A 17275-nucleotide genomic window follows, 5' to 3' on the forward strand; every position below is an offset into this window, starting at 1 on the left:
CATCCCAGCCGAGGGGGACGCGCTCTGGTGTCATTGGGTAGTTCATTTAAAGGGCAATGCCACTCATTTAAGCCTGGCTTTACATGGTGCAACCTGAACGCAACTTCTGTGCAGTGTTGGACTCACTGAAAACTCACTGAAAAGCGCAGAAAATATCATGGAAATGATGATTTACTTTTCCTTGAAACCTCAGGAACTGTACATACTGTAACACACCAGTGTTATACAGAAGGAAAACATGTATTCTCCAATGGGCAATGAGTACAACTACTGAGCACAGTAGCAAAGTCAACCTCACACAGTAAAGTCCAATTAAAATGTACTGAAGAACCTGATATCAGATGTATTAACAAGTAGGCAGAAAAGGAAATTAATCAGGCACTTGCTTAAAACTTGACACAAAGTTTGAGCAGTGTATCTACATGCATTGTTTATCAGCATTAGGCCTACTCATCTTTTGTAAATCTGTTATGGCCAATCAAAAAAGTTGTCAGTTCCGTCTGGTTACTTCTTATAGCTGCAAGAAGTAAACACATTTATATTACCTTGAGCTATATTTCTTAAGGTGCTCCTTAGAGGCACACCTCTCAAAAAATACAATGTAAACATTAAATCTGAACATGCAACAGTGAACACATTTTTGCCAGTTAGGCAATTTAGCTCAGAAGAAACTAAGAAGATGGATACTTCTCCTTTTGGATTACTTTTTTTTGTTATACTTTCAAATAATGATGTAATATGCTTTTCATAGAAATCAGAGGGAAAAAGTAAAAATAAGCTGTTGCCATATGTGGCAGCCTGTTTCATCGCATTATTGCCAACAGTTCAACAGAACTCATAACATAATGTACATGAACATAAATGAAACGGTCTTGTAAAAATTAAATGCTAATAAGATGGCCGGTCTGTCTCTCCTTAAATTGGTTGCCGGACAGTTTTAGAATTGATGTCAAGATTTTATTTACGACAACAAGTTGTCTTGGCCCTGGCCTATGACTTGGACTCTGACCTTTTAACCCCTTATGTGCAACCTGAGTGCATCATCCTTTACATCACTTCTCAAAACCCATTTGTACAAAAAGGCCTTTTCATAATTTTTTTTTGTCCTGCTTTTTTTTCTTGTCACTGCTGCTGGTTTTCTGTTTCTTTTTGTTCCCTGTTTGTTAAGCAGTTTGTAACATCTGTTTTGAAAAGTATGATATAAATAAAGGTATTATTATTATTACTGTTGTTAATATTGTAAAGTTCTTGAGAAAAGGCAGCAGCCTGGTGTCCACAGAGGGTGTCCCTTGTACAACTCAACCAAACAGTTTTTATTAATGGCTCTTTTAACTACTTATATATATATATATATATATATATATATATATATATATATATGTATACAATATATATAACACTGTGTCATGATGGAGTACAATTATGACTTCAAATGCTTTGGTAGCCTAGACTACATATCCAATTTTGCTTTAGTACATTTTGAAACAGAGGCTTAAACCTGAGCCAGGAAACCTTTTATGTATTGCCGGATGATACATTTCTGAGTGTCCTTCTTCTGTTGCACAGCTGACATTCATCCTCCACCGGGCCAGAGAAGCTGTCCCGAGGGAAATTTACTGTTCGCCTCGAGTCATCATCACAGGAGACACTGTTTTCTCTTGAGGTCCTCTATCGTTAATCCCTCATGGGTAAAATAAAATCCACATTGTGATGTGATTGTGAAGAAGTGCACAGTGACAGTTTTACATTTTTATTTGAGCTCAAAAATGTAAAATTTCCGAGGTCATTGGGCACAAAAGGTGAGTTCACATCATGTTCAGTGAGAGTCTACAAACAATTATCTATGTGAGGAGGCTTCTCTCTAGAGCAGTGCCTAAGCACTCTAAAACCATGCATAGCTACTGAATATGTGGCCATGAAAACTGAGTATGTAGCATGTTGCAGTACCTGCAGGTAAACATAATGATGTACATTGTTTGAACAACACCTTAATTGCATCATCAGCATTATATAGCGTTATAATTTCATATTCCTAATTTAATTTCCCAACATTTCATGAACTGGTATACAATCTTGAATCCATTTAAGATTATACAAATAGAATTTGAATACTGACCAGAATATGTATGTTCAAGTCATCTGAAAACAATACAGTATCTTTTTCCAGTGATCATACATGAGGTAATTCTATTTCTATTATACTTTTGCTATATACAGGCCAAAAATAAAAGTGCCTTTTACAGAACCAGGCAGTCATACATGTGCTTTATGCCCTGTAAAAATGCACAGTAAGCTCAAAACTATGAAAGAACAGGTTATTAATCTTTAATATGGGAATGTACAGTATATTGCCACTAATGTACATCAGTGCTTCGTTGCATACAAAAACCTTAGCAAGTTGTATTGCTAAGCCTTTCACCAATGGTTATCTTGTCCTTGACTGAGGTGCATAACTCTGCTTTCTTTACATCCCTATCTTGCAGCTAAGGGGATACTGTTATTAAAACATTATCCTTTTTGTGTTGCATAAAACACCTTAGGAGTATTTACTTTCCTTGTGCATAAAGCACCCTGGGAGTATTTCCTTATAATACCTCAAGTGATTGTGCAGTTGCGTTATTGCTGACACTTCCAAATAAATCAACACAATTTTTAAAAAGTGGAATGTTTTGTGTGCAGCATTCAACCAGCTAGCCTGCTACTTTTCAAGATAGAAACACTATTCACAGAGCTAGCTGTCTCTGTTTTCTTTTGTAAACTAGGGGTCAAAAGGTTGTTGCTACTAGCCAATAAGATAAACCATGACATTGCTTTATGTCAAAAATCCATAATTCACTGCAGCTTGAAGTGTACATGTCAGCCCCAAAATAACTGCACTGTCTGCCACTTGGCAGACAGTGCAGTTTGGTTGCAATGCAAGAGTGTGGTTGCAATGCTTACTAGGGACTTCACTGCAGTATTATAAACTCTTGGTTAAGGAAATCCCCAAGGAAAATAAAATACTTAAACGAGACTCTTATGGTGGAAACCCAAGATATTTTATGCAACCGGACATAACTTTAAAATCATGTAGAAAGCGATGTTTATTCTCTATACAACAGCATGGTGTGCTCAGTCACTAATCCATCCAAAGGGATTGACATCTACCTTGGTTAGTATTGGCCTAGTGGCTGCTCTTAAGAGGCCAGTCAGAGTGGGCTATGTCTCCTTAAAGATGCAGTTTGTGTTGATTTTAAGAAATAGAATACGAAAAATCCCCATGAATCAAGAGGGATCAATAAATGAGGCTCTACTGTGAAAAGCCTTTTAACATAGAAGGCTGCTTTGTCCTGCCACAGTCCAAGTGTGGAGTCAGGAGAAACATTTTGTTCCAGCTTTGAGAAGAACAGGACGTCCCATACTCGCAACCAAACAGCAGCATCGCCTGCCCTCCTCACCTCCAAAAGGATCACCATATACACTCTGTGAAACAAGTGTGTTCCAATGCAGGAATTATTTATCTGTAAACCATATCATAATCTTACACACACACACACACACACACTCTCTCTCTCTCTCTCTCTCTCTCTCTCTCTCACACACACACACACACACACACACACACAAACACTATCTACTCTCATAAATAGTTCTCTCTATAACGTTGGATGAGCGCACACACAGCAGACACAAACTAAGTGAGGCCATGCATTGTATAATAGAGCAAGTTTGATCAGAATAGAGAGTAGTTAGTGGAAGCAAGAGCTCGTTTTCTATATAAGTCCTTGAAGTTGTGGAAGTGGGGGCTGCTTTCTACAGACACACTTACACACACACACTTAAAGAACACACACACACACACACACTCACACACACAAAAAGAACTGTCCATAACTCGTGTTGTTTGCAGCATGAGGAACCTCTCTGCTTGCTCATCGGGCCTGTCCGCTGTCCGAGAGGAACGGCCCTAGAAGATTTCGGGGCATTGGCTCCAGTCCTGTCTGTCTTTGGCCTCCCAGTAGCCGCCCCTGTAGACATAGGTGCTGTCCCCTGTTGCATCGTCCGTCCTCTTCTCAAACCACAGCGGCTGGTAGCCCTCGATGTCCTGGCCTACGGGGCGACACACATGCACAAGTTTCTTAACACATCCTTTAAGCATACAGTCATAGCCACTTTATTAGGTACGCCTATCTAGTACTGGCTGTTTATCTGTTGCTACAGCCCATTTACCATAAGAGCCAAAAACTTGTGTGTTGTGAGATGCCCTTCTGCACCCCACTATTGTAAAGAGCTGTTATTGGAGCATTTGCGGCCTTTCTGTTAGCTTGAACCAGTCTGCCCATTCTCCTCTGACCTCTCTCATTAACAAGCTGTTTTCAGCCACAGAACTGACGCTCACTGGATGGTTTTTGTTTTTCGCACCATTCTCTGTAAACTCTAGAGACTGTAGTGTGTGAAAATCCCAGGAGGGCAGCTGCTGAACCGCCACGTCTGGCACCAACAATCACACCACATTCAAAGTCGCTTAGATCACGCACCTTGTCCATTCTAATGTTTGGTCAAACAAAAAAATAAACCACTTCACCATGGCTGATTATCAAATCCAGGAATGCCAAGTCGATACTTGTGTCCTTGTGGATAAAGTTCTTCCCGAGTTGTCTTGGGGAGAACGATCTTCTTATGAAAGTAAGCACAGAGAAGCTTCCTTACAGTTTGAGATGGACTGTGTGCTTCACGTTGCACGCGTGATCAATTAAGACACACAGCTGTTAATTTTCCCACCTGTTAACCGACTCTGTACTGTAGACTACAGCGTTGCTCAGACGTGATGTCGCAATGAATCTTGGGGCTTTCAATTCGTTCTCATCCGTCAAGTCACCATCCGATGCATCCTTGATATTTTGAGGTTGCCAAGGAAACTTCCGGGTTTTCTATGCGTCGTCCGTCCTGTCGTTCTTTTGTTTGGAATCGTGCTTTGGCGGTTAGATATTACGTAAAACATGTCACGTCATGGAGGACACAAGAGCGCAAATTGATAATCAGCCCATGTCTGCATGCTTTACATATTGAGTTGCTGCCACATGATTAGCTGTTTAGAGGAGCAGATTATGTGTGTACCTAATAAAGTGGCCGGTGTATTTCCAAAATATCACAAGCTCTTTGCCCTTTGAGAGGTACCAGGCAGTATCTATCTCTATCATCTTTATTCCTCTTTCTTGCTCTTGTTCCTCTCCCTCTACTCACCTTCCTCCAGGGCCTGGTTGGCCTGTGCCTCCCTCCGTTTCCTCTCCAGCCTCTGTCGCTCCTCTAGACGCTGTTTCTGGGCATTCGCTTCATCCCACAGTCCCGCCTCCATCAGCCGCTGGTCCGGCCTCAGACGGCTGTCAGTGGGCGCCACACCTTCTTCTGGCTCATTCAGGGTCAGAGCGAGCGAGGAGAAAAAGTGCATGTTCTCTGCGTTATCCCTGGAGAATGAAAGACAGAAGACACACAACTTATTGAGACACAGGTCAGAGATATAGGAGGGGAAGGGGAAACATTAAAGAAGATGAACACTGATCAAGGAGGGGGGGGTGGGGGCTAGTTTGAAATTCCCATACGCAATCTTTAAGATGAGGTGGAAATGAGGTGGACACGATGTACTTACGGGAGAGGATATTTCTTCCACAACAGTTTGGGTGGCAGAGTCTGATAAACAGTCTTTTGTTTGCCTTCAGACCCTCCGCACCCTTGGCTGCTGTCCACTATTTTGGCACTCTCCATCTTGTCGTCCCAGGTTCCCGACAGGATATAATGGGCTGTGCCCTCTCTGTCCTCTACCACACCTGTCACCTGCAGAGAAGACAGCAGACAGGAGAATATGAGTTACCTGTATCCTCTGAAAGCTGCGTACTGACACGCTCACAGCTGGATACTATTTTAGATCTTTTTTTTGGACTGTTCCAATGAATGTTAATAGTTTATAGTATACTTTACAGAGAGGGAAAGTCATAGTGTCATGTCATGTTTGGTGGTTATATTCAAAACTTAGTGAGAAAAGCTTTGTTTGATTTAAAATTATATTACAGAGTACACTGAATTAAAAATGACAGGATTCCATTTCCACGCAAAACCAATATTTCTTTATTGTTTGTAATTACCTGGGCAGCTAAAGACAAAATATACTTTTTGCAATGTTATAGTGCAATAAACATTATTGTAGGTTATAGTTTATAACCTTATCTATTCAAAAACAACTGCTCTGCTGAAGTTCTCATAGTTCTCAAAGTATTGCTAGTACTTTACATATTTAAATTATATGAATGAGGATTTAATTTGAAAAAACAATGTTCTACACCCCATGTTTTTTCACTTACAGTTAAAAAATGATCAAAACTGATGATATGATAGTGTTCAAAAAATTACATCAGCATATTCAAGTGAAATGATGGAATTAATTCCATTACTGCCTGCAGTCAAATGTGGTCCTTTTCATGTTACAGTGTAACACCACAAATGCAGATATCTGGGAGTATCTTCTAAACATTGCAAGTTAATTTTCTTTTCGATAATCCAAAAATATGACAAAAAAAAACATCGGAGTTGATCATCCAAACAAATTCAGTAAAGTATACCCCTTTTTGAGTGAACAAAAAACAAATGTCTTATAGCTTACATATTACTACATTATTAAGATGGCACTAAAAATGTATATATACATATATATATATGTATATATATATATATATATATATATATATATTTAGACCACTAAAGAAACCTGTCCACATCTGAATGCCAAATACACATTGTAGATCTATAGATTTGTTTTTTTCTTGCTTTAAATTGCCACAGAAGAAACATAAAGTTATTACTACAGGAATTTCTGACATGCCATTACTTTCAACAAGGACCCCTGCCTCTTAGCAACATGAACACATGTAAATGCTTGCCTTTCTGGCAAATGTAAAAAACATGGGTGAATTTCTTAGGAATAAACAGTCAGCAGAGATACCAGTTGTCACTTTCCCTCCCCAAACTCCCTCCACTACAGAATGAAACAGTCCAACAGACTTACTTTACGTGGGACTTCTCTGGAGAAGTAGCTATAGGGGGAGAACTTGAGGTGGCAGGTGTCCTTGGTGGTGTTGTTGACTACTTCAATGTCTCCAGACTACAGACAGCAAGAGAGAGACAAACAGAAGAAGAAATGCATATGTGACTGAAGAGAAGTGTCTGATGAACCAAAGTGCTTTCCCTCAGTAACACAACACACCCTTTCTCTCTCTTTCTCATTTGGAAAACATGTACACACACACACACACACACACACACACACACAGAGAGACATGCACAGGGACAGACACACACACACACACACACACACACACACACACACGCACATGCACATGCACAGGGACACACTTTCTTTCAGAGACACACACTAGTATCACATGCACTTTAATTTGATTTCCTTTGTTACCTGAGTTTGTTACCTGTTGATTTGTTTTCATTTGTGTTTCTTTTGAGGTGAAATGTTTTTATGAGCGCTGTAGTTTTTTACATGTCAAATTTCTACTGTGTTTTGTCATTTAAATGTGCAAGTAAATAAACTAGTCTAAAAACACAAGCACACACACACAATTTAGATAGAACAAATCTGATATCACATTAAAAATCCCATTATTAACCATGAGACTGACGCAAGAAAAGTGATTGGTTGTGTTTCACAAAACTCTGAACATAAATAGAGCAGGATCATAAAAATTCTATCTTCCATTCAACAGACACTGTACACACAGCAGGGGAAGACCAGGGGAGCACACATCCCCACACACACACACTGCACTGAGTATGAGAGAGTAACACACCTGATCAATCCACAGCTTCCCTACGATAATGTTGTGTACCGTTGAGGTGACTTTGCCCCACACATAGTGGTTTCCACTGGAGTGGAACTGCAGGTGAATGTATCCTACAGTGAAGGAAAAGAAGACACACAGTTTTCAAAAATGTGCAAAACACAATTCTGTTCTCACTTAAAAATGGTAAATGTTCTTCATGTTCTAACAGATATTTCATGTGGATTGCAAAGATTATATTTGGATGGCCGTTTGGCAGGACCTTGTACCGCATGCCAAGCTTTGCATGTTTCTTGTATGACGTATGTCAGTAAGTCCTGTATTACTTGTACCCAGAGGGGGAAATTAACACCAGCCACCAGTCAGATGCTCGTAAATTTTGCCTGTGGCTGGTAATATAATAATAATAAACTCTATTTCTATAGGACTTTTCAAAACAGAGTTACAAAGTGCTTTACAAGTATGAACCAAAATAAAAAACAAACAATAGAATAAAAACAATTCAGCACTGAAATAAAACACAATAAATAAAATACAGAATACAATAAAATAAGGGGGGGGGGGGGGGGGGGGTTACAAAAGTGTGGTGGTAACGTTACCTAATCAACCCACAACATTTGGAATTTATAATCTATTTTAAAAAATTAGTTGGCTTGTGAAATAATTCAAATAGTCAGTGACTGCTGGAAGAAAGCTCAGTTTCCTACCCTGTTTTTAATTCGTATTTGTGATCTATTGATTGTCAGCATTAATTGCATCAAGGTTAATTCCTGAGTGATTGTGATTCTTACCCAGCGGCATGACAGAAATATATTTCCCACGGAACTTGCTATCAATAGTGATCTCCTGCCATAGGGTCCATCCGCGCTGTGACGTCACATGGTGGGCGGCAGCGGGGGGGTGATGACTGACCTGAGGGCGAACGGGATCAGCTGGCATCAGCAGAAGCATTTACCCGCAGCTGTCATCTATTTTCATGCAAAGAATGATCCACCAAATCTATGTATGTGTTTGTTCTTCACTGTGTTTTTGTCTATATATGTGTATGTGAGTCTATGTGTCTGTAAGGGGGAACAGCAAGTGTCTGTGTGTGTGTGTGTGTGTGTGTGTGTGAAAGTAGGCTTGACAGGATGTGTGTGTATGTGTGCGTCTGTGTACATACAGTATACAGGTGTGTACCGTATGTGTGTCTGTCTTTGTGTCACCTGCTCAGAGATGGAGCGATAGCCATACTCCTCCAGGCGGTCCAGCTCGTAGGTCTCCCCCAGGAGAGGGTTGAAGGGCTTGGCCGTGCGATGGACCGTGGTGGAGTAGGAGGAGACAGAAAAGGCGGCCACCAGGCACATCTGCTCCAGGGAGGAGTCACAGCGAGCCGCCCGGTCCAGAAGCTCGCTATACTCTAGATCCTCAGTCAAGCGCTGCAGCATTGACAAAGGCTCATTGAAGTTTACCTGCAGATACAGACACAAGAACAAACAACAACAGTTCAACAATTATAATATCCATCCACTCACAATTCAAATGTCACAAAAACTATATTACAACCAGATTATAAGGTTTGCATTTACAGGCATGGGTATCTTGGACAGCTCTTTGCCAATACAGTTCTTCATGATGCTCCACAGGTTGAGGGAGTAATTGGGTTTGTCAGGAATACGGCTGCGCCTTGTTCTTCGTAGCTGCATGTGGTTTGTGCCTGAGGAGTCCTGAAAAAAAGGATAACAGCACAAAATATGAGTTAACAAGTTCAGGTTTTTGTAAGAGCTGGAACACACAAAGAGATAGTAGTCTATTCTTGTTAATATATAGGTAAGAAAAGCCTGATTACGTTTAAATCAAGTTTTTTAGTGTGTGGGTGCATATGGGTGTATGTGTGTGCGGCAACAGCAACATTATGTGCCTAATAGCTGGTTCTTGGCAGATAAAAGTGAGTAAAAGGTTACATTTACTTGATCAAGATCAGCATGCCGAGGACCTACATTCTCATTGTGGGTCCAGTCATTCGGCATTCCTCCACTCATCATACTCTGATTACTTCCTGAGCGCCTGAGAGAAAGCAACAGACTGTAATTACAGTTATCACAGGAATAGTGCTACAGGCTCAACCAAAATACAGAGATGAGGTCTCACTTGTGCTGTATGTGGTCACTCGCAGTCACAGTTATGAATGCAGGGGATTCCTCCATGGCATCGAAGAACTCTGCGTCCTCATTCTCATCACTGGCGTCGCCCTCCTGAGTCCTCTCCACACCTACTGCGACAGACACGCGACGACGAGACGGTTTCGCTTTTGTGTTCCAGTTACACATGAATCTATGCATAACACAGCTATAAATAAATGTACTATAAATCGAGACATTTTAAAGTCAAAATGAGCCAGACCACAGTGACATCAGTGCATCGCTACAACTGACCAGAAGAGGGCCATATTCCTATTCTCTGATATCATACCCACAACACCGCTCTGAGGAGCAGGGAGGAGAAAGAGAGAGTGGGAGAGAAGCGTCTCACCTGTATACGTGCTGGGATTCTCCCTCCAGGCTCTCTCTAAGCTGTTGTGCTGTTTGGCTAGCTGCTCAATGGTCTCCTCCAAATGATGACGCTGTTCCCTCTCATACTGCAGGCTCTTTTGCCACCTCCGGCTGTGTGTTTCTGCGATGTCCAGAAAGTCACGACACGCCTGAGGTGTGAACATCAAAAGATCCATGCGGAAAAGTGACAACTGCAGTTATCAGTCTCCCCATTACAGTGATTATTGCTGTATCAACCAGAGCAGCAGAGTGGCTCACATTTGAGTAAACTCACATTGATCATAGCATTGGAGGTGATGCGGAACAGAGTAGCACGCTCATTAACAGCTTTCAGTTTGTCTGTGCTGTCGGTGGATCCGCGCAGGTCCTCGAGTTCACTGAGGGAGCGCTGGAGGGCGGCGCCGTGCTTGCCTATCAGCTCATTACAGGTGCTCAGGTCATCCAGTTTACTGGCCAGAGTCTTGAGCACCCCTTGGGTCAGGGCACGGTCCTCCTGCGGCACGGGACCCTCATCTCCTGAGTCATCTTCTCACAAAATTGAAGGAGAAAGGTAGGTCATCCATCCAGTGCTCAATCACATTCAATTTTACATTCTGTACAACCAACTCAGTCACACGCACATAAATTACAAGTGACGCATAATTATACTGTACGCCATACTGTCCCAAGTTATTTTTCAGGTACGTAACAGACATACCATTATAGATGTTTATGGTGGTGAAAAACAGATACAGTATAAGGGAAGTTAGTGTCTCATCAGATTCAGAAAGATGCAAAGACATTTGAAATAATCTCATTTCGGATTGAAACTAATTGAGAGTGTCAGTGGAGAATGGAGGGAGAAAGATAATAACTCTTCACACCCTGATCCCCCTACTCCCCCCTTATACTAGCAGAAAGCTGTGAATGAACACGGTTGCCCTGGAAACGTAGGCCTGTGCAATTGGGAGGCCAGGCTATTTTTAGCAGCAGAGAAAAAAGATGACGCACTACCCTTTTCCTCCTCTCGCTCTCCCATGTTGGCATGAGCTGAGCCATCAGTCTCAGGCATTTGAGAGGGAGGGCAGGGAGACTGGCCTAATAGCCAGGCACCAGAAAAGACATATTCCATCAGAGAAATTACTACATTAACTTGAGGCGCCTTAATAGAAGGGATGCTGTAGCACACAGAATGGCTTTGAGACAGACTCTCAGGGTAAGGGGACATTGGTGTGAAAGATCACCTTTTGGATTTAGCCACCTGGAATAGTGACAGTAATTTGAAAATTATGAACTCGGTGTGAAAGATGTTAGTACACACATAGGCCATGCCTGGTTCCTGACTCTGGGCAGCTGTAAATGTCAACATAAGTACTTTAAAATGCTGCTGACTCCATCTTATGTAATCACACAGTTCTAGGTCAAAACCATACATCCTTGTTTCTTGTCTGCTTCAGGAAACACTTAGTTGTGTTGATGTGTAAACTGAAATCTCCCAAGCAGGTTGGCTGAATCTAGACCAGTGACAGCATTGCCTTTGAGCCCCAAAGCAAGGAGAGCAACTTCCATGCTGTATAAGAGGGAAATAGGGAAATAAAAACAATCAGGGCAAACTGGATTAGTAAAGTCTCAGGAGGAGAAGATTAAAATGAGAGTGAAAACTCCTTCAGGCATCTATAATGGTTTCATGACCTATATACAGGAGAGAGAGAGACCTTTCTTGACTTGTAGATAGTGTTCAAGGTATTATGGCACTAGGTTATGTATTAGAAATCTGGGTCCAGCTGCCATCAAACATGTTTTCATGGAAGTACACCACTTCCAAGGGAAATAAGTATGCTGCTACCAGACCCATAATATCCACTCATGGAATAATGTAGATACAGGGGAAAGGCATGCTGGTATTTGTGAGTTATATTGTAAACAGGACCAGGGAGAGTCTGAGACAAACTGGTGACTCATCCTTGAATCACTGAAACACACCCACAGTTGATGGAGGGAGAATCAATATGGAGAGAGAGAGAGCGAGAATGGGAATATGGAAAGATAAATTGAAAGTCAAAATAATTAGGAGATGCAGAGTAAGCTTCTGCAATACAGATGTAGCAATCAAAGTCCTGCTTTTACCGCAAGCTTGCTGCAGCACAGCCTCTGCTAGCAGATTTATTTGGATTCACCCTCACACACTCATTAGTTCACTTTTCACCTTCCAGTGGAATGGTCTGGTGACAAGCTGTTGGAGAGACTTGAGTTTTGCCTTACAATATGCCTATTCCCTATCGTTACTCCAAAGCATTTGAAAGAAGATAACCTGTAGTGGCTACAGAATTTACTATTGCACGATGGAAAGCGGATACATGGCTGATAACTTCTAAAACATCTACTTGATTACTGTTGTTCCGATCCAATTTAGCCAATCAATATGCCCACTTCACCAAAACACGTATTTGTGTGTGCGCATGCACAGACAAACCCAAATCAGTAAACCTGTGGAAACCTGTAGGGAGAAGACTGTAAAGTAACAATCTTTGTTACTAATTTGGAAACCAAAATAAAAAAATAAAATATACACTTCCTTGGTCAGATTATAAATCTATGATTAAAGTCATTATACAGTCAAGCCAAAACATAACAGTCAAATAAGTAGGCTGCTCTAACAAAAACAATCAATACACCATCTACAACCACTGGGACTTCAGTACTGCAAACACTCTTTCTGAACCGTGGGAAACCTCAGCAAGAGAGGAAGGCTAAGTAAAACCTTCTAAATGGTCTCACCCATTTAAATCCTGTTTAGTGTCTTAGCTTTAATCACTACTAGTGTCTGGTAAGGCAAAGTCCAGTGCTATACAAAGAAACAGACATACACTTCACACAACACGCATGCTCCTCATTTGGCTTTAGCAACACGGACAGAATTACAGAGATCTTTAAAATTGATTTGCATATTGCAGGTGCAAACCTTTTAGACAGCGTAAGAGGCACTGAGCACTTACAGACACATCCCTCTTATGGATGATGCCTCCAGTAGCTGGGTCATATTCTCTTAATTATGATAAAAAAGTATGATTCAAATCAGTCAGAGGCAAAAGAGAGAAATATGACACTTTCAATTAAAAGAGAGACTCACACAAAACAGTAGGGAACTGATAAGAGCTAGAGCTTCATTTTGTTCTGTTGTTCTGCAGTCACTTTGTGAATTATGGTCCCATGTTTTTAAAAATCTACTGCAATTCTGTCATAAGAGAAATCTAATCAGCATTACTACACAGACCTTTGCACAGAATACTGTAATAAGTCACTGCCAAACTTATTTAACTCCATAAACACACACACACACTGCAACATTTACAAACACACGCACGTGCACGCATACACACACACACACACACACACACACACACACACTAATTTCTATTGAAGCTTACTTCTCACTTTGCTCTTAGTAAAATTACAGGGAATAAATAGGTTACTTACAAGGTGAAACTCATTAAAAAGGCTGCTAATCTCTCCCTATTGTCCGTAGACTGTATGCAGAGATATATTTTCATAAGAATCTTTTCCCTCTTCACACCCTCTTGCTCTCTCTCTACCCCTCCTGTTACCAGAATGGGAGGAGGAGTCTAAAGGAAGGTCATTTCATTCAGCTCTGACTGTCGTCATACTGAAAGAAAGAGGGTGGGAGAAGGGAAACAGTGGGTGGGAGGTGGGGGGGTTGTGTGTGTGTGTGTGTGTGTGTGTGTGTATTGGTATGCATGCACATGTTTGCAAGAGAGGGAGAGAGAGCGAGAGACAGAAACAACCCACTGCACACCTTGCATCATCTTTGCTCTTGGTTGTCTATTTTAAACATCCCTGAAGAGAAAATGAGGCTAGACAGTCGCAAGCAGAAAATGTCTGCCAGATGAGACCATGGATAGCAGCCGCTCACAAGGACACTGCAGAATCAAGAAATTATATATTATATGATATGATATATGTTATGTTATGATATATTATGTTACATTATTTTGTTATGAAATGACATGATATGATATGATGTTATGATATATGATATTATACATTATGTTATATGATATGATATACTGTATGTCATGATATTATATATTATGCTATGCTATGTTATGTTATATTGTATTGTATTGAATTGTATTATATTCTATTATAGTATAGTATGAGGGGGAGGGGGACAAGGGAAGGTATGTTGTAAAAATTATGACTATAACTAACTGAATAAATTAATCAGTAGACCTAGAACTAAGTAGCATGATGATTAAATGCTAATTTGTCACACACAGGCCCCAATGATCCATAATATCTTGAACACCACTACCCTCTTGTGGCCTGTTGTTTACATAACACTCATCGCTTTGGGGATGAAAAAGTGCAGACGTGCATTCAGGTAGTGGTTCTTGGTTGCATTAGCATGTATTGAGTACTTGATATTGTATTCTTTCTTGAATTCAGAGCTGGCTTTGTAATACGTTTTGAGTTGATATTATATTTAGTCAACCTCAAACTTTATAGCCATCTATTCCCAAGTGAACTATGTTGTTCCTCTGGAGCGCTGTGATTTAAACATTACTTATTCTGGGACTTGCTGCAAGTTGTCAAAATTATTGCCTGAAAGGAACAAGGACAAGGACAATCTATTACAAATAATGATGACACTGATTAGTTTGCATGCATTAATTAGGGATTGGATTTACAAGAATGTCTGTCAACACTGGCATATTTGTTAGAGTTAAAATTGATTAGGATCACGTAAGCAGAGGAACTTAAAGTAGAGTGCCACCCATTTTAAGAATTCACGGGGCGTCCTGGTGGTTCAGTGGTGTAAGGCGCATACCAAATAACTGTGACGTCCTGGGTTTGAATCCGACCCAAGACTTTTGTTGCATGTCACCCCCCTCTCTCCCAATCTTTCCTGTCTCTCTCTACTTTGAACTATCAAGGCGAAAATGCCAAAAATTCATTTCATTTGGGTGCAAGAACCCACACTATACATCTTATGGGTCAACAAAGGCACTGTCCTATTCATTGTCTATGGAGCAGTGCCAGATTTTACATCCCACTGAAATCACAAATTTAAGGGATCTCTCTCTATCTTTAGGAAAGAGCAGTGCAATTTCACAAACACTGACTGAAATGTCCTGGGGCACAGGAATAACATCTGTGAATTCTTAAAATGGTTGCCCCTTTAAAGCCATAACTGATCAAAAATCACCACGAGACAGACAACACAGAGACAAAATAAGGTAAAACCGATTGATCAGGTAAAACAAGATTTCTTCACAACTGAATTTAGATTTGAAAAAAACCCTTGATATCCCAACTGTCTACAACATGTGGGTCACACAGAAGTATCAACAAGCTGTCTTCACCTGAGTGATGCATCAAGTGAGTGGCATTGGCCTTGGCCTGCTGCAGGGCTGAGACCCAGCGCTGACACTCTCCATCCGAGGTGGCCTTCAGGTGGTAGCTCCGCCCCCCGCTGGTCAACACCAAGTGGCAGGTGTCACCCACCTCAATGTGTGCTGTTGCCATGGGAATGGTGCCACGGCAAGTGTGTGCCATCTCTGCCTGAGTCCTACAGGACACAAACATACGGAGAGGGAGAATAAACTGACCTAAATAAAGACTAGCCCTTAATAGAAATGTGTGGTAGCAGAAGATAAACTATTAAGCCACTCTGTTAAGTTCCATGCTGTTGTGCTCACTTGCTGTGTCATGGCTCCAAAGCTACTGAGTGTTAGGAAATGAGAATACAGCATCCTTCCCTTTTTTAAAAAAAAAAAATTCTGCTCCACCACATGTTTATTATACAAATAACGTTTCGACCTGAATTGTCGATGTTCAATTTATCATAACATACCACTGACCCAAGAATCTCATGTGCAAAAACCATAACATCAATACAATATACAAAGGTACCATAGGCAAAAAATAAAATAAAAAATAAAAAAATAGGCCTACAAACTTGTAGTTTTTACAAACTAAAAAGTGCTATTTTTCCATATTAGGGAGCCAAGGCACCAAGGCATATTAAAGCACATCAACACTGATTCAACCCAGGAGATAAAGTCAAAGAGGTAAAAAATTATATAAAAGGGGTGATGTCATATACAGTTAGTCATCATTGAAAGGTTTGTCAGGTGCTGTGTTTGTGACAATGACGTATAGGTATACTATTTAAATGGCATTGTCATTAATGAATAATGCACCTTAGGAGAAACCAACCCAGGTCGAAACGTTGTTTGTATAATAAACTTTGGGTGGGGTAGAACTCTTGTCTGCGGATCTAACTTAGGCCTACTTTAAAATCATTGCGACTTTTCTTGTCCAGCACCAGTTGAAAAAACTGGATGTGCGTATCACAAGACATCTGAGTAAAAATACAGCCCTCTGTCCAGTCTTGTCTCTCTTTCTGTTTGAATGATATAGCAGAAAATAGGTAGGCCCAATGCACACGCACTTCTCCAGCGATGTGGAGGCGAGAAAAGCTTATTATCCGATGGCAAAATTATGATTAGCTAGGCTGCGGAGTCAGGTGAGAAAGAGCGCAAAAAGTAAACAACACTACATGAGTTAACAAATGTTGCCACTAAAACCGTCGATTATTACCAACAAAAAAAAAACGTGGATAACAAATTTCATTATCACAAACTTTTCTGTCAATTTCTGTCATATTAAACGACTAAATGTAGCGTTAATGTTCGACCATCGAACAGTTAACGTTAGCCGTGACGACAAAAGGATAAACTACAGTAAAGTTAACCGTTACCTGTAATATGACAGGAGGCCGTTGCTAAGGACGAACCATCGCCGCTGGTAGCCCTTCAGGTAGTTGGTCCATTTAAAGAGCCAGCCTTTGCAGGTGTCCAAGCCAGGTAGACGGATCCCTGAGAGAGTCGGGGAGGGCAAACTCCTCACCAGCTCGTTCAT

The 17275-nt window shown here is 40.8% G+C and overlaps 1 protein-coding gene across 2 annotated transcripts; it reads right to left on the reverse strand.

The window, feature by feature from the left end:
* Positions 1 to 3772: 3772 nt before the first annotated feature.
* osbp2a (oxysterol binding protein 2a) lies at positions 3773 to 17275 on the reverse strand. 2 transcript variants are annotated; one of them, XM_071913521.1, is made up of 14 exons: positions 17115 to 17275; positions 15715 to 15920; positions 10626 to 10876; positions 10332 to 10500; positions 9951 to 10071; positions 9800 to 9866; positions 9389 to 9526; positions 9026 to 9271; positions 8612 to 8732; positions 7830 to 7933; positions 7037 to 7132; positions 5627 to 5811; positions 5224 to 5444; positions 3773 to 4089 (listed from the first exon to the last, which is right to left on the reverse strand). In XM_071913521.1, the coding sequence occupies exons 1-14, from the start codon at positions 17273 to 17275 to the stop codon at positions 3947 to 3949; spliced, it is 2229 nt and encodes a 742-aa protein (XP_071769622.1). In that variant the 3' UTR covers positions 3773 to 3946. The 2 variants fall into 2 exon arrangements, with proteins under 2 accessions (XP_071769622.1, XP_071769623.1); XM_071913522.1 differs by having other exon boundaries at positions 9951 to 10074.

Source organism: Centroberyx gerrardi, chromosome 2 (assembly GCF_048128805.1).
Source record: "Centroberyx gerrardi isolate f3 chromosome 2, fCenGer3.hap1.cur.20231027, whole genome shotgun sequence".
In the NCBI taxonomy this organism is placed as follows: Eukaryota; Metazoa; Chordata; class Actinopteri; order Beryciformes; family Berycidae; genus Centroberyx; species Centroberyx gerrardi.

What these genes read in the sequence shown, in the direction of transcription:
- osbp2a (XM_071913522.1), bottom strand. Translation starts at nt 17,275, where the DNA reads ATGAACGAGCTGGTGAGGAGTTTGCCCTCCCCGACTCTCTCAGGGATC. An exon ending in TATTTCTGTCATGCCGCTGG is followed by an intron (nt 7,934 to 8,611) that starts GTAAGAATCACA and finishes CCTTCACTGTAG; the next exon opens with GATACATTCACCTGCAGTTC. An exon ending in GGAAGCTGTGGATTGATCAG is followed by an intron (nt 7,133 to 7,829) that starts GTGTGTTACTCT and finishes TGCTGTCTGTAG; the next exon opens with TCTGGAGACATTGAAGTAGT.